The sequence below is a fragment of the Chaetodon trifascialis genome, chromosome 14, assembly GCF_039877785.1.
Source record: "Chaetodon trifascialis isolate fChaTrf1 chromosome 14, fChaTrf1.hap1, whole genome shotgun sequence".
NCBI classification, from domain to species: Eukaryota; Metazoa; Chordata; class Actinopteri; order Chaetodontiformes; family Chaetodontidae; genus Chaetodon; species Chaetodon trifascialis.
This window is the reverse complement of record NC_092069.1, coordinates 16468249-16494495: the sequence shown is the minus strand read 5'-3', so window position 1 is coordinate 16494495 and position 26247 is coordinate 16468249. Positions and strand designations below refer to the sequence as shown.

Genomic DNA, 26247 nt, shown 5'->3' with positions numbered 1-26247 from the left:
CAGCAGAGCCTCTATGAATAAACAAACCACACCAATTATACACAATAGTCTATGATCAGGCTGCTTTACTTGCCTTCATATTCATTTAATTTAACTATGTGCTGGTTCTCATTTGTCTGAACTCGATGTTTTGAAAAGGTGCCAGCTGGACGACCACTCTGACACACCTCTGCGTCAGTCCTCTGTCTCAGCTGGACGACACAGACTGTGACACAGTGCACAGCTCATTCATGAATAGCAGCACAGAAACAAATCCAAAGGAAATTTTGCTTAAAAAAGCAGCTACAGGAGATGATGTATCTGTTGCACTTGACATTTTGAGCAGGCTAAGTAATGTGTGACATACAGTATGTGACACCTTATTACCCTTTAGCCTGACTTGGTTAACAGTGCCTGTTGGACTCGGTCTCTGGGGGATAATGTTGTTTGGTTGCAGGGATGTTGCTCTGTTTCCACTCCCTCCTCCTCCTCCTCCTCCTCCTCCTCCTCCTCCTCCTTTCAGCTGGACTCCTTACATGAGTCAAGAAGTGACAGCCCCCATCCCATGAGGTTAAGTGCATCCTGACCTTTTGGTTTCACTGCTCAAGGCACACTAACATTATCTGAAGCCATCTCCTATCCACGCTGATCCAGAGTGACAGAACTACTTTTGGCTCCCTTTGTGTTTTTTCAGCAAGCAATTTTTTGCCATTTCATGTAAATAATTCTCAGCGGAGACGCACGCATGCAGTCTGATTTAAACCCAATAAGCAGCAAACTGCGTGGCATTTGCTTAACCAGCTCAGCTGACAGGACGCCTCTTTTGTGTCTTATCTGGGGTCTTCACAGATGTGCATTCCTTCACCGTAATTTCTTTCAATATCTTCTCGACATACTAATTCAGTAAGACACATTTGTACACACGCGTCAGTGATTACCAAGGGCATAAATCAATAGCTGGTGGGCTAATTATGGTACATTTACTGCTGTACCCTGAATAATTAGATTTGACTAACACTGTTAAATGTGACCCACCTATAAAATTGGAGAGAACATTAATTTTGTTAACTGTGAGGGTAATGTGGCCTCTCTCCACAGAGCCTGTATATTCACAGTGTAATTAATTGGACTCTCTGAGGGTTACATTAGCCATTAGCTTCCATGACGATTAATTATTTATTTTAAGCAGTAGTTGGTACGGTGAAAGAAAAAGTAGGACCGCAGTTTGACTGTCTTCTCACTTCTGTCCTACTTTGCTGAGTGACAGCTCTGACCGCAGGATGAGTTCATTTTCTTTGACAACTGAAGCTAAAAATCACATTCAAATGACATTACACATTAGAGACTAAAGCTGTAGCCCATACTACACGCTAATTCATACATATACACTAAATTCGTAATCATTTAAGTATCCAGCTTTAGCAGTTACTATATAAAAAGAGAGACATACTTTTCTATTTTATGAAATGATGCAATATGTGAGGTGCTGCTTGTCAATCAAACTTTGACTTTGTAATACATAAAAGTGTTGTTCCTAAGACTTAATACTCAGTTTTTTGTTTTGTTTTATTTTCCAAGATTATTTGGAGCTGTTTCACCACCACCCACAATTTGTTTGAATTCTTTATAACTGTATAACTCTTTGTAACTGTGTGCGTCGACAGCACACTAAAATCAACCATATTTAATTTGCATGCTGTTAACTTGGAGTACACTTTATATTGTCACTGTCAAGTGTGACCATACTACATACGACAGCATCCCAACTTTTTGGGAATGGGGTTTGTGCTAAAAACCGGCTTAGAATCAGTTTAAAGTAGAGATTTGTAATATCGGCTCTGTGTGGCTGTCGCACAGTGGCTCCTTGAGCTAAATGCTAAGTTCGACATGCCTTAACTAATTAGCACAAAACACGTGCTTGTGACTAGTTCTGCAAAGTATTGGACTACTTGAAATAATCTCGTGATGGCAAACAACAATCAACAAAGTTATTATGATTCATCCTGTGGGGGACATGAATGCGAGGAGCAGATGTCATGGCCATCTAGAAAATAGTTGTTCAGGCATTTCACTCAAAACCACAAATGTCAACCTCATGAAGGCACCGGAGGAAAAGTCAGGGGATCACCAGTGTCAGTGGAATACATCACTGTGGGACCATGAATGTCTGTAGAAAATGACACAGCATCTATAGCATCTTACGAGAGTCACACTCAGCGTTACAGAGGGCCAAATAAATTGCACGTTAATAATGAATGTTTTGGGAGTGTCTAAGCTGGTCTATCATTCTATTTCCTGTGAACTGAATTTAGTCTAATCCAGTGTGATTGCAGTCTGTCTCAAAGTCTGCTGCACTGTTTCAGCCAGTCATTTACAGACCAGTGGGCAGAGAGCGAGAGCAGAGCAGGTTATGGTATCACATATACTGCATGAATACAGAGCAGGCCTCTGACAGACAGACATGAAGAAGTGATGTGAGAAACAGGTGTCTTTGTCTTCTGGCTCCAGAGGTGGGGCTGGCTGACTCTGGTCTGATGTGGCTCTGTGGACTGAATCACTGGCACAGACTTCAAGCCTTTACTGCATCTTTTACATGTACAACACCATTAGATTTCCATCTAAACTAATGTTTTTATGTTAGTTCCTTTTTCATGACTTTGTCTTTTCCGGATCCAACTGGACTGAACTGAACAAAGCAGAGACAAAGACATTGACTCATGAGTTTCCTGCCACCCACCAGCCTGTTGAACCGATGCCCGCAGCATGTTAAAGGCAGCTGGCACACGCTGAACTGTGGCCACTCCAGTGGTCATCCTGAATTAATCCACTGGACAAACATGTGAAGGTCATCCAACTTCCACTGTTTGACTCCTGGTTTGCTGCATTCACAGATTAAAGTCTCAACTTTAAGATTTCTGTGTATATTACTGAAAATCAGGAATGTAAATGAGATATTTCTGATCGCTCCAGCAATGAATGACTAAATTATTCCCACCATTAAGGTCTCTTGTTACCTGCTTTGCCTCTTTTTTTTGTTTCTTTAACCCGTTCTTCTATAGTCTAACTCAGACATCAATTCTTAAAATCCATTCCCTCTTCACTCGCTTGTACTACATCATCAGATGGGATTTCCCTGTCACACATTAAAAGTTAGCCACAGCTTTCATGCTGCCATAATATCATCTTTGGAAAAAACAGAAACCAAACAGCTCTCATCTAATAATTTGACAGTAAATGTCTCTTACAGAAAGAGTTGTAGAACTAAACAAACTTGCATTAAGGTGCTGAAGTATTCAGGCTCTTACGGCTGCACACAAAGATGGATAAAAGACGACGCCTGAGAAAACAAACATCATGAGTTCTCTGGTTTTCATTAGGAGACATGTCAAAGAGGTCAATACCGTTCATTTAAACTACACAATGACTGATCCGGCCATTTTGCTTGTTTTGAAGATGGGATTAATTATTTGATTTTAAAAGATGCCATTAGATCAGTTTAATTTTCATCAGTCATCTCAACTCTTACACATGATTTTAACTTTGCATCTGTGTGTTTGTCTTTTAACATGTGCATTAAGCAGAGTGACGATCAGCCACGACCCAGTGGAACAGAAGAGCAGCTGTAAATTGGCAATTTTTTAGAGCCAGGCAAACGCATTATTATTATGGCCAAGAGTTGATTCAAATAGTACCAACACTGGACAGATTTAGCCTCAGTCGCTGCATGTTAAATGATGCTCATACACATGCAAGCTTGAATGACGGACGTCCGATCAAACCTGTTTCTTATCAAGTCCCTCCTGTCTTTATCAAATTATCAGTTTAATTTTACCGTCAGCTTTGAGTTCCATCTCTCATAGACATCGGTGCCTTTTCGCTCATTGTAGTCACGAATGAGCATGTCAACAGTGGAACAAAATTACAGACAGCAGGTTCATGAAGACACTATTTAAGACACTCAAATCAGTCATGTCAGCTTCATCGTGGTCATTTTTAACATCAGTGAATCAGTTTCCCTGCGAGTACAAGTATCTGTCAATGACAATCTTTCACGTAACACTAAAACAAGCATTTACACTTACAAAACATTAAATCACTATTAGTCATTCTCAATTTGCACTCAGTGGCTGTGACTCCGCACGTTTGCCCTCACTTTGTCCTTTTCGCTCCAGCGGAACGTTTCATAAGATTTTTGAAAGGGTTTATTTGTCACGTTGGATGTTAGTTAAAATTCAGAGTGAAAAACGCTGTTTCCATTTCAGCCTCCGCGACGGCGAGACGAGCCTCACTGGAGAAAAGCGTGTATAAATGTCAAACCCTTGACGATCCTCCCTTACTCAAACACACATATATTACAGTGAAGTCACTACTTTCACACACACACACACACACACACACACACACACACACACACACACACACACACACACACACACACACACACACACACAGACTCACCACTTTCAAATATAATTGCATATATGGCAACATCTTTACTGAATCTCTAGTTTGTAGTCTTGCTAAGTATTTTACTGTACCACAGGAACATTATATGTGAGCAGCAGATACAGTATGACACAGAGATTAAGACGACATATATTTCATGGCTTTTCATTTCCGCTGGATTAAATCCAGTCTCTCTGAGTTTGCTCGCTCCATACACTTACTCTAATCCTTTTTTCTTTTGTCCAAGAAATAACAGCAGCGTCCCTGTGACATGAAATAGGCTTCACATCCCCTTTTCGTTAACTTTTTAAGATGAATTCCACAATTGCTGGGGGTGAAGGTTTTCTCTTTTTTCTATAGCATGCATTGGTAAGTCTATATGAAGGCTGGAGGGATCTAAAGAGCTATGGCACGGAGCTGTTTGCTGTAAAAAACAAAAGCATATCACATAGCATGTTTACAAGATGGAACATTGCAGTGTACAGTACTCTCATTGTCATTATTGTCTTTGTTTTTCTTTGTCTTTTTCACTCCTTGTTTTCCGAGTTTAATCCACTTTTTCAGGAGCACCGTCTGAATTTCATGAGTTTTTGGAAAGCCTGTTTGAACTCGTCGTTGAACGCGGTGTAGATGACAGGATTGATGAGGGAGTTCAGGTATCCCAGCCAGGTAAATATATCAAAAAGCACTGGATCGAACCAGCACTCTTTGCATATGGCCATGACAAGCGTGCCAACAAAGAACGGGAGCCAACAGACGATGAACGCGCCGAGGATGATGCCCAATGTCTTGGTCGCTTTCCTCTCCCGAGCTGCACACAGACGTTTCCTCTCCAGCACGCTGTCTGCCAGCTTCACTTTCACACTATTCATGAACAGAGGCGATCCTCCCCCTCCTCCTCCTCCTCCTCCACCTCCTGCGTTGCCAGAGTGTAGGTGTGCTTCCTGGTTGGAGGCGGAATTAAGAGAACAGAGAGAAGAGCCGGCAGAGGTCTGGATGAGCTGTGCTGTGGTGAAACGTTTCCCCGAGGACGACGGCGTCTTAAAGATGCGGGAGCGGGCGGCGACATAGATCCGTCCGTAGAGGATGATTAGAAGCACTGTGGGGACGTAGAAGGCGCCGAAGGTGGAGTATAGGGTGTAAGAGATCTGATCCGTATTCACCATGCACTCTGTCAGCTCCTCGTGGGCTTTGGCCTGCCGCCAGAAAAGTGGAGGGATGGAAATTGATATTGAGATCACCCACACCACCCCGACCATGACCCCCGCCCGGCGCATGGTGCGGCGCTTCGAGTACTCCAGTGCATCTGTGATGGCCCAGTAGCGGTCCAGTGCGATCACACACAGGTGCAAGATGGAGGCCGTGCAGAACGTGATGTCAGATGACAGCCAGATGTCGCAAACAATCTGCCCGAGCGACCAGGTCTTGCTGACGGTGTAGACGATGCTAATGGGCATGACTAAAATAGACACCAGAAGGTCCGTGACGGCGAGGGAGCCGATCAGGAAGTTGGCGGGGGTGTGGAGCTTCCTGGTGAGAAAGATGGTGGCGATGACGAAAGCGTTTGAAAGCACGGTAGCCAGCGTGACAAGCGCTAGCAGCGCAGACAGGGAGATCTGGAGGCCGAACAGCGTGGCCTCGCTCCAGGGAGGAGCTGTAGTGGTGTCAGGGATCTCTGTGAAGTTGCTGGTAAAGTAGTCCAGTGAGCTATTATCCAGCTCCATCTCGCCTTCTTTCAATCAAAGTTTAGACCAGCCACATCAGTGTTATCTAAAACTGCACATGGATCAATTCAGGCATGGCACTGACGAGGGCTGTGCAGCCGCCGAGCAGCTGATGTCGGCTGCAGAAAACACAGAAGCTTGTCTTTTATCCTCCTTATTTTCCTTCATTTCCCATCCAGTGCATTGCAACCTCATTTCACATCATCCTTCAGCAAACAGCTCATGCCATCATTTCAGTTAATAACAAATGCACCTGCAATCGACTGGTTTGTCCATTTCGCTTCTCCAGTACTGATTGGCCAGACTGGTGGAGGTGCAGGAGAGATGAATCCCAATTTGTATTCAGCTCCTGTCAAACAGGCACTTCTTTTCTCTCTTCCCGGTGCTCTTATCTCATCTCCAACCGGCAGCCAGCCGGCAACAACACCTTCAGACCAAGCCCTCCTATCTATCAAATGCTTTAATGGGCTCCTTTTCAATAAAGCTAAGCGGGCACTGCATGTAGGAAAAGATGACGACAGATACAAAGGTTCGCTTGTTGTCTCTTATCTATTTTCAAGTCTACGTGAAGTCTTCTAAATTTAGGTTTCTACTGAAACTTGGCTGTGCCTCGTGTCTTTGATGATACTGGAAAGCCTGAACATTACAGTTACACAATCCACATCAAAACCAGGCGAGGAAAAGTCCCAGTCATCCAGGAGATAATTGTTCGATAACCATATAGCTTTTGGCAGTTACACAGAAGTTTGCTGAAATGCAGTGATCAGCAAAGCTTTTTTTCAGGTTCCCAGTGTTAAATTTATTAACTTCTCCTCCGGGCTGTCACACAAACTCTCAGTTGTTGTGTCTATACAGCGAAGAGGGATTTGTCAGACTTTCATGAAGCCTCCTCTGCAGCATCTTCATCCTGTGTGAGACGAGGGAGAGGGAAAATAGGAGGGAACGTTAGTTACATTCAACTTCACCATCATCCCTTTCCCCCAAACTTTACACATGCATACACAAACAAACCACCTGCACGACAAGTTCCACACATGAGGGACAATAAATGCACATGAGCGGCCTGTCAACTCAACCTCGACCTGTAAATGGAGCTTTATGACTTGGTACACAGACTAAACACCCACACACCTCCAGTTACTGTGTTGATCTATGACAATTGTAATAAGACTCACATTGAAATCTCCACGTGAGGTAAATATAGAAGTTATAATGAGTTTTGCTTGAAACTAATCACCAGTTCTTCATGAAAGTACCCAATGTACATATTGAACATATCCTATTATTGTGATGTGAATGAATATTTTCTGCCACTGCAGCTTTCTAGGCTTCAGAGCTATCTGGTAGCAGCTCCACACATTCCCTAATTTAACACTTTGTGGTTTGAGATGCTGACCGTGTAACGGCAAACATCCCTGGTTTGAAACTGGATGGAGACATTTGTTGCATGGCATTTCCTGCCTCTTCTATCACTAAAAAATGGTAAAAACAAACAAAAATACAGCTAAGAAAACTTGCTTCATACCTTTCTATCTCTATCCAATTCCCTCAGGATTTCATTTGACTGTAAATATTCCAAAAAAAAAAAAAAGACAAAAGACCAGTTTATAGTACAGACATTTCATAAAGAGGACCATCTTTTTTTCTCTCACACAGGAGGCCCCAAATGGACTTCTGGTCTTGTAACATATGAACTCGACTTGCTTCACCTTATTCTTAATGCTGCGGTGCTCAGAAACTGGAGCGCAGGGGCACAAAGAGAAGCCGACCATGTTGCCTCCAGGTAAGAGTAACAGAAAATGATCACAGGCTGGCGAGCTGACTCACTTTCAAGTACAATGAAAGAGATAGGAAGTGAAATTTGGAAGAGCAACAACACAGATACTGTTTTCATTTATCCTTCAGAGGAAAAAGGAAAACACATACATTAAGTGACACATTTAATGGATTCATGTCAATGTAACACAACCCAAAGAGGAAATAACTGCTGAGACTTGACAGCAATATATATCTTAATGGACTTTGGGAAAGATGGTAAATGCTTCACTAAAATGTTTTTAAATGCAAGTGTGGCTGAGGTGTTTACAAGAGGTAGATTTTGTACCATTAAAACAGGAACGGATTAGGCAGACAATTATACAAGATTCAGTTATTGGAATAAGGTTTTTAATTATTTTCTCAGGACTATTTTGTGTTTCACACGTCAACAAGCTGTGAAGTGACGGTCGAATAAGAAGAAACAAAGCCACAGACAATTAAAGAACGCTGTTTGTCTAAGTAATTACAAATGTTTGCCTCTTCGCAGCTAACACATCCTTCTGCTGGCATGTACGAGTGCCAGGGCTGATTTCCGAGTGCAGGTTTGTTCCTGATACAACTCTGCAAATTCTCCATTTACTGAAGTGCTGATTGGCAGCTGGGATGTTGAGGGGGATTATTGAGCTTCAGCTGTGCCAACAAATAGGCATACGATGAACGCAACCTTGTCTCTTTAGTGCAATCATTTTCAGACTCTCAGGTGAGATTGAAGGTTTTCATGAGCCAAACTCAGTAGTGATCCGTCTGGAGTCTTGTGTGTTCTTTTTATTCAATGTTCACTCTCAGTGGTGATGATTTTGGAGACTCACTAAGGGAAAATCTCCTTTTGGAGTAGTAGTGAGTAAACAATGAACATGTTTTTGGCCAGAAATGACAGAATGTCCTCAGTAACACAAGATATAGACTACTTGAAGGGATATGACTTGTTTTTAAATATGTAAGGAAACAAGACTAAGAGGCACTTTAGGAGCTCTAAGAGGCTGTTTGTAGGCACTGTGGTGTTTTGAGCTAAATGCTAACATCAGCATGCTAACATGCTCACAATGAAAATGCAACTGTTTTGATGTTTAGCAGGTATAGTATTTATCATATTCACCATCTAAGTTTAGCTTGCTAGCATGCTAACATATGCTAATTAGTGCTAAACACGAAGTACGGCTGAGGCTAAGAGGGGCATACGTGTTTGTACCACATTTAACGGCAATCCATCCATTTTCACTAAAAACCATGACTGTTAACCTCATGGTAGCACTAGAAGAATTCAGAAGACCATCAACATCATTGTTTGGGAAGCATGAATGTGTTCAGTTCCCATCGCTGACAAAAACTGTTTATATAGAGGGATAAAAAGCATATATATATACTCTAATGGTTGAATTTATAGCAGCAGGTCTAAAAGAGACCTGGATGTGGATGTGAGTATGGATATATGTGTATATATATATCTTTTGCCTGTGCTTTGACGTGCACCATGACATTCAGCTGGCTGCAGGCTGCCCTCCATCAAAGACATGTAGATACTGTTTAACAGCAAAGGAAAGGGCACAAGGAACTGATCGTGCCCACCCAGGCACACTCACGCTGAACGTCCACACAGGCTGAAACACACAAACGCTGGTCGGACTGAACCCTGCTGATCTGCAGCTCAGCTTTTATGAATCTTAATGATGCTGCAAAACAGGACTAGATCTTGAGCGTCGTTGTGTAAATGTTAGTATGCTGACTCTCCTCATGTACGACAATTTAAAAGCAAAGAGAGTTGTTATCAGGACACATTTCTTCAAGTTTTGCATGTTGAAACAATGGAAGAGCAGTTAGCGTATGTTTGTTCTTTACACTGTAGAGGATTATTGTTTAGAGCCATAGATTAATACACTGAGGAGCAATCAAAATACCAATAAGTGCCTTAACGATAACACTTTTCATCTGAATCTTTTAAACCCAGTCATTTCAATTTGACCTCATTTCAGTGGCCATTTGTGCTTTGTAATTCTGACCTACATTTACATACTGAGTATCTTTCAAGAGTAGTTAAAAAAATAAGCAACAGAAAATAACAAATAGAGCTTTTTGCCCTTGTTCCTGATTTTCCCTGCTCAAAATGACAAACATATAAATGTTTAACAATTAAATATGTTGCTACAGAGTTTGGGAGCTGCTCAATTAATGAATTCCTACTCTTGATTTAACTTCATATTATTTATATTATTTGTAGATAAGAGAGCCTTTGACGTGTTACATTCACGTCAGACATTTATGTGAACTGCATGACATCTGCAGGGTCATCAAGTTCTTACATTGAAACAGTATCCTGTAAGATACATTGAAGGTACTACAAGGTAACAGAATGTTGTTTTCATCAGCCAAAAGCCAAAGAACATCCACGTATCTCAGTCCAAGATCAAGATAAGAACTGTATGTAATCCAATCATTTCGCAGTACGAGCGTGAAGGCAAGCGTGAAATTGAGAGCATGGATTATTAATTCAAGAGCACAAATTTGTTTTTTCTTCATGTCACCTCTCATGCTCCGTATGTTACTTTTTGCTTTGTATCTGTACATTAATCCATTGTAAAACAATCAATCAAAGTGTCTGATTTTGGACTTCGATTCTCAAACTTTGCTGCTGTTCTTTCCCAAACATCAGGTGGAATTTAGCATCGCAGCGTAATAAAGGTGGGGAGCTTGTGAGAGTCATGTTAAAAAAGATTACAGTCTAAAAGAAACCATTAAATGCCAAGACATCCTGACCTTTAGTCTCTAATATGACTCATGCTCGCAAACCTCTAGATCCTACATTTCCCATAATGCATCTGAAAATTTCATTAGAACCTCCCTGCCTGGAAAATTCCTTTAGATTTCAGACTCCACATCTCTAGTTTTTAACACAGACTATGTTACAAATGTGAAGTCTCAAGGCAAAAGTAACCCTGATGACATCACTATGATGTCATCAGGGTTACTTTTTTTTAGAACACCTTTAGAAGACATACAACAGTTTTCACAGGCTGAGTGGACGGCCCCTTTTTCAACATTTCAATACACACAAAGAAGTCACATGATCAGTACATAACCTGAGATGTAAAAGTCATCGGACTACTGAAATGTCAAAAGTGTGTTTGCCAGAGGAGATGGTATTCCTGGCAGTTCATGGTAGTGCCCCTCCTCCCCACCTTGAGGTGGAGCAAGCTGGTTCATCCATAAAACACAGAGGCACAGTTTTTAACACAGCACTGTAAGCTGGAGACAGGTGGTGTCTCCAACCACCTCCTCTGTTTAGTGCGGGCTGCTCCACTTTGACATAGACGCCTCTGTCACCCCTCTTCAAACCACCTGTCTCATGATCATTAAAACTATGTGTGAAAACTGCCGAGTCCTGTCCTGAAGAGTTTGCTCATTTAAGAAATGCATCTATGCAGACCTTTAAACGTTGCTCTAGTTATGTTTATGTTTTTGTTTTGCATGTATATTCCAAGAAGAAAACACCATGTGCAGATGTAGAGATGGCTGTAGCTACTGATGGGTGAAGCATTGCACAGCATGCCTGCCTTACAGTCACGCTTCATTGCATCAGTGCAGAAGAGATTGATAAGTGCACAGTGTGTCTGCTGATAATGCTCCATCCTAGTGTAGTAATACGGAGTGCAGCACACAGTGAGCCAAGTAAGAAGACTGTGGTTAACAGCATCAGCTTACTCATTCACTTGTCTCTGTTGCAAGCTGCCGTACTGTAATATGTTCCTGGTGCATATCAATTCTCTGTCACACACACACGTACAGTAGCGTGTCTGATAGATAGCTGAGTAACTTATCTGTTTACACATCACACAAGTCAAGGATAAGGCTTATCTCCTAAGGTTCTGTTCATAACGCAATGAGGTAATGAGGTTCATAATGAATGAATGAGAGGAACAGGCCTTTCCTAAATGAGGCTGTATACTGTTTGTGTGAAATATACTGGCGTCTACATCTGGCTTTGAAATTGAAGATCTAATACAGCAAGATGTGCATTTATCATCCTACAAAAACAGTGTACAACAAAGCCAGATCACCATAAAAACATGCACAAAACATTGGGAATGTATTCGTGTGGGTCTGACAAAGAGCAGAACTGGAGCTCTTCACAGTGTTGCAGCCCTGCCCAGCCGGCCCCATTGCATCACACCCCGTTCACTACAAATCCAATTCATTCCTTTCAGGCTTGGGCCAAATCCAAGCAGATACTGCAGCGTGTGCGGCAGCCTGTTTGTTGGTCTGGGTGAAACAGTAATACCCTCTGAACCTGGCAGGCCTGCAAATGCCGCATGGCCCCGCTGGAGATAGGCTAATTGATTTAGCTCAACGGAGGTAGAGCCATCGCTACCTCCGCTGTCAGCTAATGTCTGGTGTTCACGCAAGCGTGCACTAAACGGTAGGTGAGCAAGGATGTACTGTGTGTGTTTGTGTGTGTGTATATATGTGGGTGGAAGTTCACATCAATGGAGGGAGGTTGGAGATTTGTGATGGGGTAAATGGAAGAATAAGTCAGGGTCTCTTTTAAGTTGCAGATTCACAAAGAATCCTGCCGTGAACCATTTTATAACCAGTTCAGCTTCAAACAAGAGAATCATCTTCATGGGGGAAGATCACTGATCGTTTTAACTGCTTCAGATTTATTTCCTTCATAAAGTTTGTCTGAACGCTGTTCTTTTACTGTCCTGCCACTACAGTCCAAATGAGAGAATATCTCAGCTGATAAATATGTTGAAATGCTCATCTGAGCCTCCACATGCTCAAAGCAATAAACATAACGAGCAGCATCTCCTGGTGTGAGCGCAGGCTGGGCTTGCCCTGGGTTTCGCCTCTCAGGCTGTATGGGCAAGTCACTGTGCAGCCCAGGATGCTATTGTTTGATTTTGCAACATGAATACACTTTTACAATGTAGTTTGCTTCGCACCATACAAATACTGAATTATAGATAGCTGGTGTGGGAAAATGAAGCTATGAAATATAGATTAGTGGGAATATTTGAACAGTATATGACCTCAAAACTGACATATGTCAAAGTGCAGCCCAAAGGTTAAAGCATATACAATCAAAACAGACAGCAGCGAAGATGGAGTCCATAAAATCATATCTAACAGCAGCAATGGCAGTATGCTATGCTAGAATAATGGGAACACATTTCATGAATGGCTGGTCTCTATGAATTGCAGCACGCTGGCGTGTTGCGCTACAATTCAGGAAACAGTGAAATGAAATCACATTATTTCTGGAGGGTTTATCTTATCTCCATTGTTTGCAGGTGCCTTGGAGTGTGGAGAGGAGGTGTTTTTCTCAAGCTGCGTGGGCTGCACGTGTGCACAAGCATGCACATGTACAATCACACATGCATGCACCACCCTCCAACCATCCACCCACTCACACCAACACACACAGATACAAACATAAAGCATAGAAATAAAACTGCAATTAATCCTTGCAGGAACTGACACTGGAGGACACTGAAGGGGCTTTGCAGGTTTGTCTTGATTTATGGTGACTGATTCCAATGCCAGCAAATGAATTGCAGAGAGGGTGTGAGGGAGTTAACCAGTGACACGGCGACAGCGGCCTCCTCAAACCTCTGGGTACAACCCTCAGGACTCATTACAGAGGCTGAGAAGGATAATCTCAGCTCTTCTGTAAGCTGATAGAAAGAGAACAGATTGTCGAAAACGGGACAATTTAGCCTCTTAGTGCAATTTTTCTGTTAATGAACGTCCTCCAATTTATTTGGTTTCAAATGCAGCTCCCAACATTTTTCTCCTGTATCCATTTCTCTCTCTCTTTCTCTCTCTCTCTCTCTCTCTCTCTCTCTCTCTCTCTCTCTCTCTCTCTCTCTCTCTCTCTCTATATATATATATATATATATATATATACAGTATATGTGTGAGCGTGTGTGTGTGTACATGACCCTTCCAGTGGAACAGGTCCAGTACAAATCTAGGACACCTGAGAGCCCTTCATTGAGAGTAGGCCTGGGATGAGCTGATGCAGAGATTATCTGTCCCAGCCGAGAGAAACAGACAGGAAAAATGGTGATCTGGTTTAAATTTGTGCAGATGATAAAAGCCAGCAATTAGCACACTGTCTGTGCCAAATGTGTATTAACGAAACAAAGGATACATTTTCGCTATAGTCCCTAGTCTAATTTGTGATCTTGTGCAAGATCACAGGACAACACAGATTCAACCAGTCTGTACCTTGTATGTGAGAGTTTGCACTTCAATTCTCACAGTGTTTTTTGCTCCAGTGCAATAACATTTCTGCCATTTTCTATCTGAGATAATCCAATTTCTGCTCATGTAGTGAGCACAAATGAAATGAAACCTCACCTTAAACAAAACTTGCAAGAACATGAATGCCTGGAAACTTCTTCACAGTGCATAGGAGCTGTGTCGCCTCCAGCAAGCTCCACCATGTCCCATCTCAGCAAAGCATTTCTATTCTTGTAGCAATATTGAACTTGTACCCCAGTTTACACCTATATATAACAATGTATCTAACTTTAAATTAAGCATTTTACTGGAGCAGAACACAGACTGGAAGTGTTACTTCAGCTGCCCAACTACAGTCTACTTCACTTTAAGTAAACAAAACTGGGCACAAAAACTTTTTAAATTATTTGTAATCTTCCAGGGATTAATTACTCGACCATTTTTAATGATTTCACGACTGACTTGCATTTTTACACAGTGCTAGTTACTGCCAAATAACAGAATGGATGTGAATTGCACTGCACATTTGTTGCAGATTCAGTTGTTTAAGGCAACAATTTCATGCAAGACACGCAACTCAGAGTGCTCAAGCTCCCCGCATTAATCCTGTTTACATGACTGAGGTAATCACCCATTAAAAAACACTGACATCAGGGGCACTTGCCAGAAATACACCACTTCACCATTCAAATGATTTGCTGTTTCACATTTTGTTCATCGCACCAACATGTTTGTCATAATTAAAAGCATCATATTTTAGCCACTGAAGAAGCAGACATACAGCAGACATTTATATACTATAGTTGCTGCTTTCCTGCCAGCAAAGCATTTTTGTATGAAAACGCAGAATGAAGACTGGTGAGAACAGGCAGTGCTGCAGGGACGTCAGTGATGTACAGCAACTGAGACAGACTTCAGAATAAAACTGTGTGATCTGTGGTGTATTCTGAGTCCTCATGATGCCCATCTCTTCACAGTATATTCGGAATGATCTGCAACACATAACTGTGCTGACTGGAGTTATAACCATCACATCTATGTTACACAAAAACACAGACGTTTGTGTACTTTGTGTACACTAACAAAAGTCAGATCAGGCTTTGTACACAAGCTGCAACATCATATCAAAGCACATATCTGCACTTAAATCAGAAGCTAGAATTCACACATCTGTCTGTCCTGTTCAGATAAGTAAGAATTTTATCAACTCAAATGAAAGGGCCGGATACGTACTAATCACTTTTAGGATGACTGATACAGTAAAATGAAGATGGGAGTACAGGTAGGTGTAGCCTGCTGGGCATAAGTGCCTGTCGCACCTCAGACGGTGCCAGTGGGCCCGCTGCAGGGTCGTCAGCCGGGAGCCACCCCTCATTGATGTTTCGCCCCTTTCATCCCGGAACATCTCGGGGTGGTGGGGCAGTGTCAGGGACGTCTCCCTGCCACTCCCTGCAGCTGGCTTGTGGGCTGGGCCCCGGGGGACTATGAATGGCAGGGGAGTCCAAGTCCCTGAGTCCGGCGCGAGCCTGACCGCATACCAAGCCAACTTGGAGATCCTACGCTCCTTGTTTCCCCCACGCTCTGTCTTTCCTCCGGAGCCAGAGCCAGAAGCTGCCTTGCTATGCTTCCTCTGCCAGGTCCTTCAGGGCTTTCCTCAGTTTGGGTCCTGTGACTCCCACTGACGCCATGAGCCGCTGGGTGGAGGTTCCTGTGAAGCCTCTGCACCCAACCTCTGCTGGGAACACTGTTGCCCTCCAGCCTGCTTGACGGCATGCAGCTGCCAGGTCGGAGTATTTCTCCTTCTTTCTCTCAAAGATCCCCTCTTCCCATGACACTGTTAGTTCCGCCATGATGACTGTCCTTGTGGGGACAGACCAGAGAACGATGTCTGGCCGAAGGGTGGTGGATGTGATGACCTGGGGGAACTTGAGTTGCCGGTCCAGGTCGGCTCTCATGTTCCACTCGCCTCCAGGGGAAAGGAGGGACCGCTGCTTTGTGCAACTGCTGAGGCTCTTGCCTCCTTGCTGGACGAACTGGATCCTCTGTTATAATTGTTAAAGTCTAAGTTATTCAGCAACACCTGTGGTCATTGTGGCAATGCTATGTACCTGCTTAATAACTGTCCAAGTGTTCAGTTTGAAACATTTTCCTCTTCTTGGCGCCCAGGACCAGCTGGTCCACATGTGCACCCGGCACCAATGGGTTCATTATGATATGAGCAAAGGAGGAAGTAAGGTGATGTAGTATAAACAGCAAGAAAGTCCACATTTGGAGGAAGGTGGGGTGGATGGATGACTCAAACAAACACAGGACTTTGCTTATGTTACACACTTATGTTACATCACGTACGTCACTAATTTTAGTCTTTTCCTAAACCTAATCAAGCAGTTTTGGTGTCTAAACCTAAGCAAACACACAATGTGAACGACAAAAGGACAAAATCACTGGCCACCAACGTATTCAGTCGTTCAGGTGTGAGGACGTGTTGGTGCATTAACCAGCTCTTGCCATCCGAATTAAGTTCAGTTTCCTGCTAATCCCTTGTGCCTGTGCATGGCATTTAATCCAGCACAGGAATAGTGGAGTTGACCACTGACAATACATCCAACCCACATTTAACCTGAAAATGAGATGACTGTCACCAGACGTCACTGTTTATAGACTCAAGTGTAAAATTGCAGTTTCACGTGCATCACTGCTGAGCCACAGGATTACACATACTCACATACAAATTACATTACGTAAAATAAGCTTGCCCACTCATGTAGTCTCTGTCTGTCATTCTTTCTCTCCCTTCGTCTGGTTCTGCTCTTTGTTCCAAAGAAAGAAACAGACACACTGACTGCATCAGTTCAACACTGGTTGTCATGATGGCTGTCTGACCAACAATATCAATATATCTAAATGTGCTGAGCGTAAAGTGAAGAGGCTCTGCAGTTGGCATTCATATGAAAGGATGATGACAAACGGGAGGGCTTTTATCTTTATCTCTTATGTTTGAGTGTGTGTATGAGTCATAAAAGTGAAGGGGCAGAGGTTGGGAAACAATGATCCATCCAAAAGACAACAGCAGATGTTTGTTTAGAGCGTGCTGAAGAGGACAACATGAAAGACAGTCAGAGGTTTAGCTTTCCCAGACTGACAGATTCCCAGAGGAAAGAATGTGGAGAGGAAGAGCAAAATAAAACAGATATAATACAACTAAAAATAAACAGTTTTACATGAAGAGTAAAGACATATGGAAGGGATGAGATGGGGAATAAGGGACCAGAAGCACTGAACACTGAAGACAGGAAATGAGCAACGGTCACCACAGTTGAATGCTGAGTTGTGCTTTCAGATTGCTGATGTGCTGTTTCACATTGAGCTCCCTGATCACTACGATTGGATTAACCTGTTTGGGAGCGAAAAGATTTTCTCCTCTTTCAAGTTTTTGTTTCCTCTTTCAAGTACCCTGCCCGCAGCACACGATATGGCAGCTTCATTATATTTCATTGAACCTGTCTTCCTGTCCCGGAGACGCTACATCTGCACAAAAAAGTTTTCATTTGCTCAAGCATGTGCAGACAAACGCTCTCTTCGTCACTGTGTGCATGTGTTTACTGTTATTTGTAACTGATATAAGCACTTAATTTATCTGTAAATTTTAGAAATGTTGGGCCAACAAAGACCCTAAAGAGGATCTTCCCTGATGCTGTGCAGGTTTTATAATAAACACAACAAAGTTAGGGCCGTGAAATGAAACCTGAAGATTCATATGGACAAGGGTTAGCATGTACACTGATACTGGCCAAAGAACTGAGCCTTGCAGCACTGTGTGCATGTTGTGAGGAGGATGAGCTGCAGATTGATCTGTAGCTACAGCAGCAGATGATCCAGTGGAGGGTGATCTCAGCGGAGACGCTCACATGTGGGTTGATTTGATCTTGTGCACAATCTTATCAACCCACTGTACAGTACGTGCCAAGTACACACACGTCTGCGTTTTTGTGTACGGGAAATATGATGGTTATAACTCAAGGCATTCAATTACAATTGGATTACTGTAAAAGGATTTACATTAAACAATAAGACAGCATTCGGTTACTTTAAAACTGGCTTTATGTGTGCTATAGAAAGCTCTACTAGACTTAAATTACTCAGAAATGGCCCTACAGTATGTCTTACAAAGCTCTGCAATGCCATACAAATAAACCACAGTATTTTCCTATGAAAGGAGTAAATGGCTTCATTAATTTTTATAAAAAGGAACAAACTGTGACATTCATCATAAATTAAGATGAACATGTTACTTTTGTTGTACCAGTTTTGAATATTTCTGCAAATGAGGAGTGAAGGCTAGTTGGTGAGTACTGCACAGACGGCTGTAACTTTCATGGCGATGGTGAATTGATTTTATTGTCAATTAAGCAGGATGGATCCATCTAACACTTCAGAAGCCTGGAGAAATCAAACAGAAGCCCATTTGTAAGTCAGAAGAACAGAAACTCTGACATGTTGACTCTGAGAAGAAGTGCTGAACAAAATGAAAATCAAGTTTCTGACAGGGAGAAGCTGAGAGAGTGAACTAGTTTAGCAAGCGACAGAGAGGTGCTACCAACTTTGTGTAGAGAGTATTGTCTGTGCTATATGCTAATGTGTTAAACAAGAGAGACATGAGTGTAGCCCCAACACACATCCAGACACTGCAGTCATAACCAGCTCTACTCTTATATCCAATGCAAACTTTACCTTCAACCTCTCAAAGCTCAAACGCTGCACCTGTTTCACAACCTTCAACCTTTCTAACAGTGGACCGTGGTTAATGACGGGTGGTCATGTGACAGACGGTGATGTGATCGTGGACAGACATAAAGACCCTGAGCGACAGGATTCTTCAAACAACGGCTCATATGTGAGCCGCTGTGCTTCAGGATGCCAGTAAAATTATTTTGAGAAAACTCTCAATATTATTTCAATATATTTCTATTTTAGCTAATTTTTTGGTATCCTATTTCAACTGCAATTTCATTCAGATTAAGACGTTATGATTTAATTTTTTAACAGGTTTTGGCCATTTTGTTCTTATCTAATAGTAAATTCGGAGTAAATTACAAATACGTGCCACTTAAGCACAAATCTGTTCCTATGAGGCCCCTCGTTTGGTCTACATGTGTATACGCAGCAAAATCTGCTTACATTATACTCTTACTATACATTATAGTAACAAACTAAATGTCCAGTGCCACACAAAAACAGCCCTTTTCTCCATTATCTGTGGCAGCCAAAACACATTTAGTTACTGAAACATTTATAGGATAGCAAAACAGCTACTGAGGCTGGGGCTGCAATGTTCTGAATAATATTAATAATAATGCTCTATGGCAAGTACACTCTTGACTTTAATTCAATTTAAAGACACTGTAATTACCTGATATTTAAACTTGTTTTGGTTAATGGCTCAGAAACAGTGAAAATGTCCAAATCCAGGTGAGAGTTACTGTACAGACAGTGGATTTTTCTGTACTTCATCGTGGTATTTTAGACTTCTCCACCATTTCTCCCTGCAGGCTTTCAGCCATCGGATCACTGACTCTCAGCTACCTCCCTCAGCTGGCTTCAAGTAATGGAATCAGGCATCTTTCAACAAGTAGCTAATCTTGAGACACTGACCGCTGATGGCGAGTGGCAGAGCGGCTGCTGTGAGTACAGGCTTGTATGGATCCTGATGTCACCCCTGCTGTCATTTTCATGGTGAGTGACAAATTGCCATGCTCTATAATGACGACTTTCAGCTGAAGGGCCCAATCTTTGAAATTGGCTATAATTACATGGTGGCCTGACTGTAGATTGGTCAGAGATGGAGGAAAAAAACACAGAGAAAATGCAGAAAAAAGGGAATAAAAAGAAAAGATGACCAGAAAATGTTAAAATGATGCAGGACAAAAACAAAGAATGATTAACGCAGTGGACTGACCCCTCTACGAAACAATGGAGCAGAAAATGATGATGAGGAGCGGGAGAGACACTGGTAGAGGGATGTGAATTTGAGTGGAGACTGATTTTTCACACACAGTCCAATCCCTTGTGTATTATCCTGCCGGTAAATCCTACGGGATTACCACTGATACAGACTCAATTTTCTGGATTGCTTTAATTCCAGTGTGAGGAGAAAACTCAGCAGCATAAACAGTGACAAGAGGATTTAATGAGAGAATTGAAGCGTAACAGAAACAGAAAACTGGGTTGGTTGAACTGGTGTGCACAGAAGGCAATGTGGGCTTTTGTGTGCACATTCACACGCAAACTGCCGGTACTCCTCCAGTGTGCTGTATAGATCCAAATGTCACTTAGCACTGTGGATATACTCCACTGCAAGTAAAACTCTCGCATTCAAAGCCTTATTCAAGTAAAAGTGTGTAAGTTTTGTCAGCAACATTTACTTTAAGTATCAAAGTTGTGCAGTATAATGGTCCCTGTTATTGTTTTACTATTACATACATAATGTTTTTGGATGAATATGGCTGCTGCATTAATGTGTCTGTTGCATTTTACTGCTGTACATGTTTAAGGCTGAGCTAACTTGACTACTTTACATAACGTTGGGTAGTTTAATCCACAACAATGCATCATGTTCTATAAGATTATCATATGTTTGCAGCGTCACTGTCAGTTTAACCTTTGGGAGCTTGTGATTGCTGTGCAATGTTTTCCCTGCAGTTTCATAAGCCTGATATATTTGATAAGTATGTAATGTTATTTTATGTTCAGTGCCTCCCCCATTAAAACGCTTCAGGAGACCCTGGATGTTCAGCATATATGGGAGCACCTCCGTTGTGTTGAGGGGAAATGCAGTCTGTGTGTTTTAGACTTTGCATCGTTTCTGTATTTGCAGCGTGGTTGCTTTAAACTTATTTGTTTTGGCACATTTGCACGTTTCCACTGCTGTACTTGTTTTGGATTTTCATATATGTGTTTTTGAATTGGCATCATTTCTGGAGCTGTAGCGCGTTTCTCATAATTGAAATGTTTTGGACTTCTGCAACGCACTTGCTCTTATCGACCTCCATACTTTGGGGTTAGCAGCCCATCCTCACCAGAATCATGTTCAGAATCAGAATCAGAATCAGAATTCTTTTATTGATCCCCGAGGGGAAATTGTTTATATATAAACCTCGGCCTCAGTGCTGCTGTTTGGATGGATTGTCGTTGGATGCCTGATACTGTGACAGTGGCTGGTTCCTGCTCTGGATGCCACTGATGACTTTTGTTATGTGATCATTATTTCTTCCATTTCCCGTACTGCTCAGTTTCAGCCTTTGATGTCACAGCTTCCTAAACTTTTTGCATGTTTACTTTACCTTGATTTGCTTACTTGATCTTGCTTTCATTGGAGGATGCTCTACAGGTTGTCTCGTTTATCTGTTTGCCGTGTCACATATTACTGCTAACACATTGAGAGACTGAGCCCTGCTGTCACTCTGCCTGATAGCTTCTCACTGACCTCAGGAAATCTAGTTCATCTGACAGTAGTTAGCTCTCTCTCATGTCAGCAGTTGGGCCAATTAATGGGTACAGTCAGTGTTTATCTCATCATCCTCATCGCACATCTAGTAAATCCTCGTCATTATTCCAGCATTTATATTTCCACTGCATGATTATAGCCTTTTCTGGTATTTCACAGAGACAAAGACAAAGATATGTAGTCAGGCATGGTGTTTTACAGCTGAATGGTGAAGTCTTCTTCACAGATGCTGCCCCACCATCTGCTCAGCTGCGATGCTGCTACTCAGCCAGCTCAGATGCTGCACAGTACTGTAAACAGTCTGCAGGACAAACAATGTTATCATGACAACTCAAGTGTTTAAGGGTGTTTGTTATGTTATATTTTGTAGCAGACCCTGAAAAGGTGACATTTTGCATGTACATGATTTACATGAAGAACTGACAACTGCAAGAATTGTGGATTGAAGCTGCAACTCAACTGCATATATCTGCTTCTTGTTCTCTCAATTTCAGCTCAGTCCTGCCAGTGAATTATCTGTCCTGCACTGCCAGATGAAGCAAACGCGCAGTAGTACATAAGAGTGCATGCTGTTCCTATCTATGGTCCTCTCTGGGAATAACAATGGAGATGCTGTCAGAAATGGAGGCTACTGTATGTCTCTCGTTGGGAGCCTCTACACTTCATATATGAACTGACCTTTAGCGAATCTCTGCCTGCCACAGTTACTGCTGCCTGCCAAGCTTCCCATGGCACATCACGGAGCTTATAGTGGTAACAGTCGTCGATTTACCACCCAAATTTATTTGTAGTTTTGAAACAATTGGACAGTGGTCGATAAAAATCAGACTTCTCATTTCTTGCTGGTGACTGTAGATTTTGTTGATTGAAATTAGCCAAAGCCAACATTAGCTCCATGAGATGAAGTGAGAGGTTGGAAATTTTCTCTTTCTCTGGCTCAATTTTATGGTAATGAGCCAGGTAGCCAGATGTGCTAACTACTGCACCTTAGGTTAACCACCCCAACCACAGCTGGAGTTTTCTCTACATCATTTGATGCATAAAGGGGTACTCAGTGCCTTAAAAAGTGACGCCAACATGTTGGCTTAGCATATATTTCCATCATCTCATATACCTCAGCTGGATTTTCTACAGGTGAAGACCTGAAGAAAAAATATAACTCCAGGCCAGTGAGGGGGAGAGTGTGGTAGTGATTCTTTTCTCTCCGATATCCTCCATATGTAAAAGATGTTATCAGAGAGAATAGTTCCTCCATGCACACATGGAAACCATCAGACATTAATTGCCTCTTCCTACATCAATTATTAAACCAGAATTTCATACTTTGCCTAATGAGCTACAAATGAGTCGTCTTTGTGATACACTCTCTCGGCCGCAGATGAGGGGAGAAAACTCCTCCATCATTGTCCAAGAAAATGTAATATTCTCCAATATCCAAGATTCAGGTTTTTTTTTTTTTTCATTCTGTGTCATTATTAAGTAAAGAGAGGGTTTGGCATGATATGAACAGAGGTTTATGTTGTTTTAATGGGGTGTCTGTGTGTAGCAGGTCTGTTTGAGTACGAGAGGATGGGGGAGAAAAGGCAAGAGAGGAAATCCCACATGAGTGAGTCTCCCAACGAAATGGAGGGGCACTGTTTGTTGAAAAATACTTTTGATCAGAGCACCGTGATGATGGAGTCCTTTTCATTTTGCTGGGTATCTCTCGCATCAGTCAGCTACTTAAAGTGAAAATGCAACACCCTCTGTGGAGCAGAGTCTGAGGTTGGTTTCTGAAAAGCTTGAGAGCACAGACGCATCTATTTTTTCCAACCTGAAATGGACTTAATGCTCGGGCTGTTCACCTCTCCTCCTCACCAGCAGCCACTAATAGCAAAAGAAGCATCTTCTCAGGTTTCATCAAAGTGAAGATAATCAGATGGAAAGAGGCTGAAAAATAATGATTTTTTTTTTTTTTTTTTTTTACATTGTTGTCCACAAACTTTAATTAGAATACAAGATGCCAAATTACCACAACATACATGCTTTTCAGTTCCTCCCACAAACAATATAAGCATTATGGGTTGACCTATAACCATTATCGCCATCACTCCCCTGCCCTACATTTGTTTAATGAATTCAGCCGCATGTGCCACAATTGTGCTGGATTGGACTGAAACACCAGTGGCTTCTCTCTGAAACTGCTGGCATGCAGTTTACACTCCATCTTCTGTGCCCCCTTATATACGAATTTATGCCCTACGGTGGAATTAAATAAGATTTATTACATTATTAACTCCTCACCTACCATCAGCCAAACCCTGATGTTAATTTGGAAGTCTATGCTATGGCAAGACAACAAGTCAGAAAAAAAGTCTCTATAACCTTAATGTTACCATTATTTTCATAGAAATTAGTCTGTAGGGTCCAGGATTATTAAGGTAACAAGAACAACTAAAGGACAGGTCTGTAAAGTTTTACAAATCTGCACTCATTGACCTTGGAGAGGTGAAATGGGTGCATTCTTTGCAGCTTTGAAAGCTGGCCTCCTGCCTTTGGATCCAACTGTTTCTCTCAGCCTGCGGATCAGTTTTTTGGACAGTGGGGATTCCTGCAGGTTTTATTCACACTGGCACCAATTCTCTCAGTTACACCTTCAACCCATGTAATGCTCTTATAGTCTGTCAAACACTGTCTCTGTGGTGCTGAACAGCCAATAGTGACCTTATCATAGCCTGCTCTGTAACATCTTCATCTCCTATGGTGTTGCAGTAATGGTCCTATCGGGACTTACACGGTGCCAGTGGTAATCACAGGTGACCTTTTCATGCTCTGTTGCATCTCTTGTGATTTCGGGTTTCTCCGCAGAGCAGTTTGATCTTTATACCTGTGATATTTGCGTTAGTTTCTTGAAGTAAAAACATTCTACTTAACTGCTGAGTCCGTATCTACGTGGAATACATCATGTGCTCTGCGCCTTCGGATCCGTGCGTAATGGTAACAAACACGGGCTAGTGGCGTGGTTATTTAAAAAGGAAACAAACGTAAAAAACTTACCATTTTTCCCTTCATATGTGCATTTCTCCCCTCTTTCTCTTTGATAAATGCGGAGCACAAAAGCAATCAGGGAATCCCTGCAGCGACGTCCTTCATTTACGCACGTCCAGTACAAACAAACGATGCAGACTGGTTACATTCAGAGGCACCAGCGCGCAGCTTCTGTAGGTGTTGCTACTGCGAGACTGCCTCACACCTCCAAATGGTACAGCTTCTGTGTGTGTATTAACACAATTAGGCATTCAAAACCAGTCTTTTCAGTTATCCTGCAAACTTGAGCGACTCGAATGATTGTGTCCTGCGCGCTCGACAACAGTCAGCTACTTAAAAAAAAAAAAAAAAAAGCTTTTTCCGGAGTTCAATCGACAGAATGTGTGAGAAGTGGGAAAAAAAGCGCGGAGCTCCAGCTGATGGATCAAGGCGCAGCTCACCGTGGGTTGTGTCCATCAACTATAAAACCCTTAGAGAGACACAAGGGCTTCACGGTGCTGATGCGATCCACTCTGCTCCGGGTGAGACGAGAGAGACGTCAACAAGTTGCATTCAAATCTGTGTTTCTTGGGGGTTTGGATGGGACTGGTTGCACAGCAGAGGCTCCTCTATGCGCCTCCCCCCCACGCGCACTGAGATAAGTGAATCTACGACAACCACAGGCTTTTGTTTCCAAGTAATTCAGTGGATTTCTGGTCCAACCGTTATTGTTACAGTATGTGGGGCAGAGGTTGACAGCCTCCCAGAAACCCCTGACAGTTTAAGATGGTCCCACAGTAAAAACGATCAACCAATTCTCTATTTTGTTTAAGTCACTTGCAAATAAATAATGACATTTTTGAAATATTTGAAAAAGTTCTGAGGTTAGAGTCCCGATTTTAAAGGGATGCTGCACCCACTGCCCCCATGCAGACTTAAAGCATGGCTGTTAAATGTTTGTGGTTTGCTCTTTTCACAGAGTACAGCATCTGTGCTCATTTTGAATTCAAAGCACCAACAACCTTGTTGAGCACAGTTCCGTGCATTGGTTTCATCAAAATTTCATGATTTCTAAAGTCTCGTCCACATACATTACTGGTGTGGCCCTACAGTGTTGACATGATATGCGCTGTAATGCTGATGCTGCATGCGCTGGATTTGAATGATTTTGAAGTGGAAATGCATGTGTCAGTAACACTGATGCAATGACTTCAGATGAGTTGTTTGAGATTCTGTATGTTGCACCATAAACTGAACAAATGCTGACCCTGGAAACAGTTTCTAAACCACCAACGTTTTCTTTTGATAACCATGATTATTCATGGCAAAATTACATCACAGATTCAGGCAAAGTATTGCAGACACCTCGAGCTGATATGTTCTCCTGTTCCTCTTGAATTGGAGGCAGGGGCAGGGCTTGCGGACAGGGAAGCCAGGCACTTGCTTGGAGCCCCCAGCCACTAGGGGGCCCCCCTAGGGCTGCCAAAATATACTCCACAGCAATGACAAAAATGGGCAATTTGCAATGTC

The 26247-nt window shown here is 42.3% G+C and overlaps 1 protein-coding gene across 2 annotated transcripts; it reads right to left on the bottom strand.

The window, feature by feature from the left end:
- Nucleotides 1-3784: 3784 nt before the first annotated feature.
- htr1d (5-hydroxytryptamine (serotonin) receptor 1D, G protein-coupled) lies at nt 3785-25325 on the bottom strand. 2 transcript variants are annotated; one of them, XM_070979157.1, is made up of 4 exons: nt 24748-25325; nt 4839-7056; nt 4396-4800; nt 3785-4345 (listed from the first exon to the last, which is right to left on the bottom strand). In XM_070979157.1, the coding sequence occupies exon 2, from the start codon at nt 6147-6149 to the stop codon at nt 4986-4988; it is 1164 nt and encodes a 387-aa protein (XP_070835258.1). In that variant the 5' UTR covers nt 6150-7056; nt 24748-25325; the 3' UTR covers nt 3785-4345; nt 4396-4800; nt 4839-4985. The 2 variants fall into 2 exon arrangements, with proteins under 2 accessions (XP_070835258.1, XP_070835257.1); XM_070979156.1 differs by having other exon boundaries at nt 4396-7056.
- Nucleotides 25326-26247: the final 922 nt, after the last annotated feature.

Coding starts and splice junctions, on each gene's coding strand:
- htr1d (XM_070979156.1), bottom strand. CDS start 6,149: ATGGAGCTGGATAATAGCTCACTGGACTACTTTACCAGCAACTTCACA.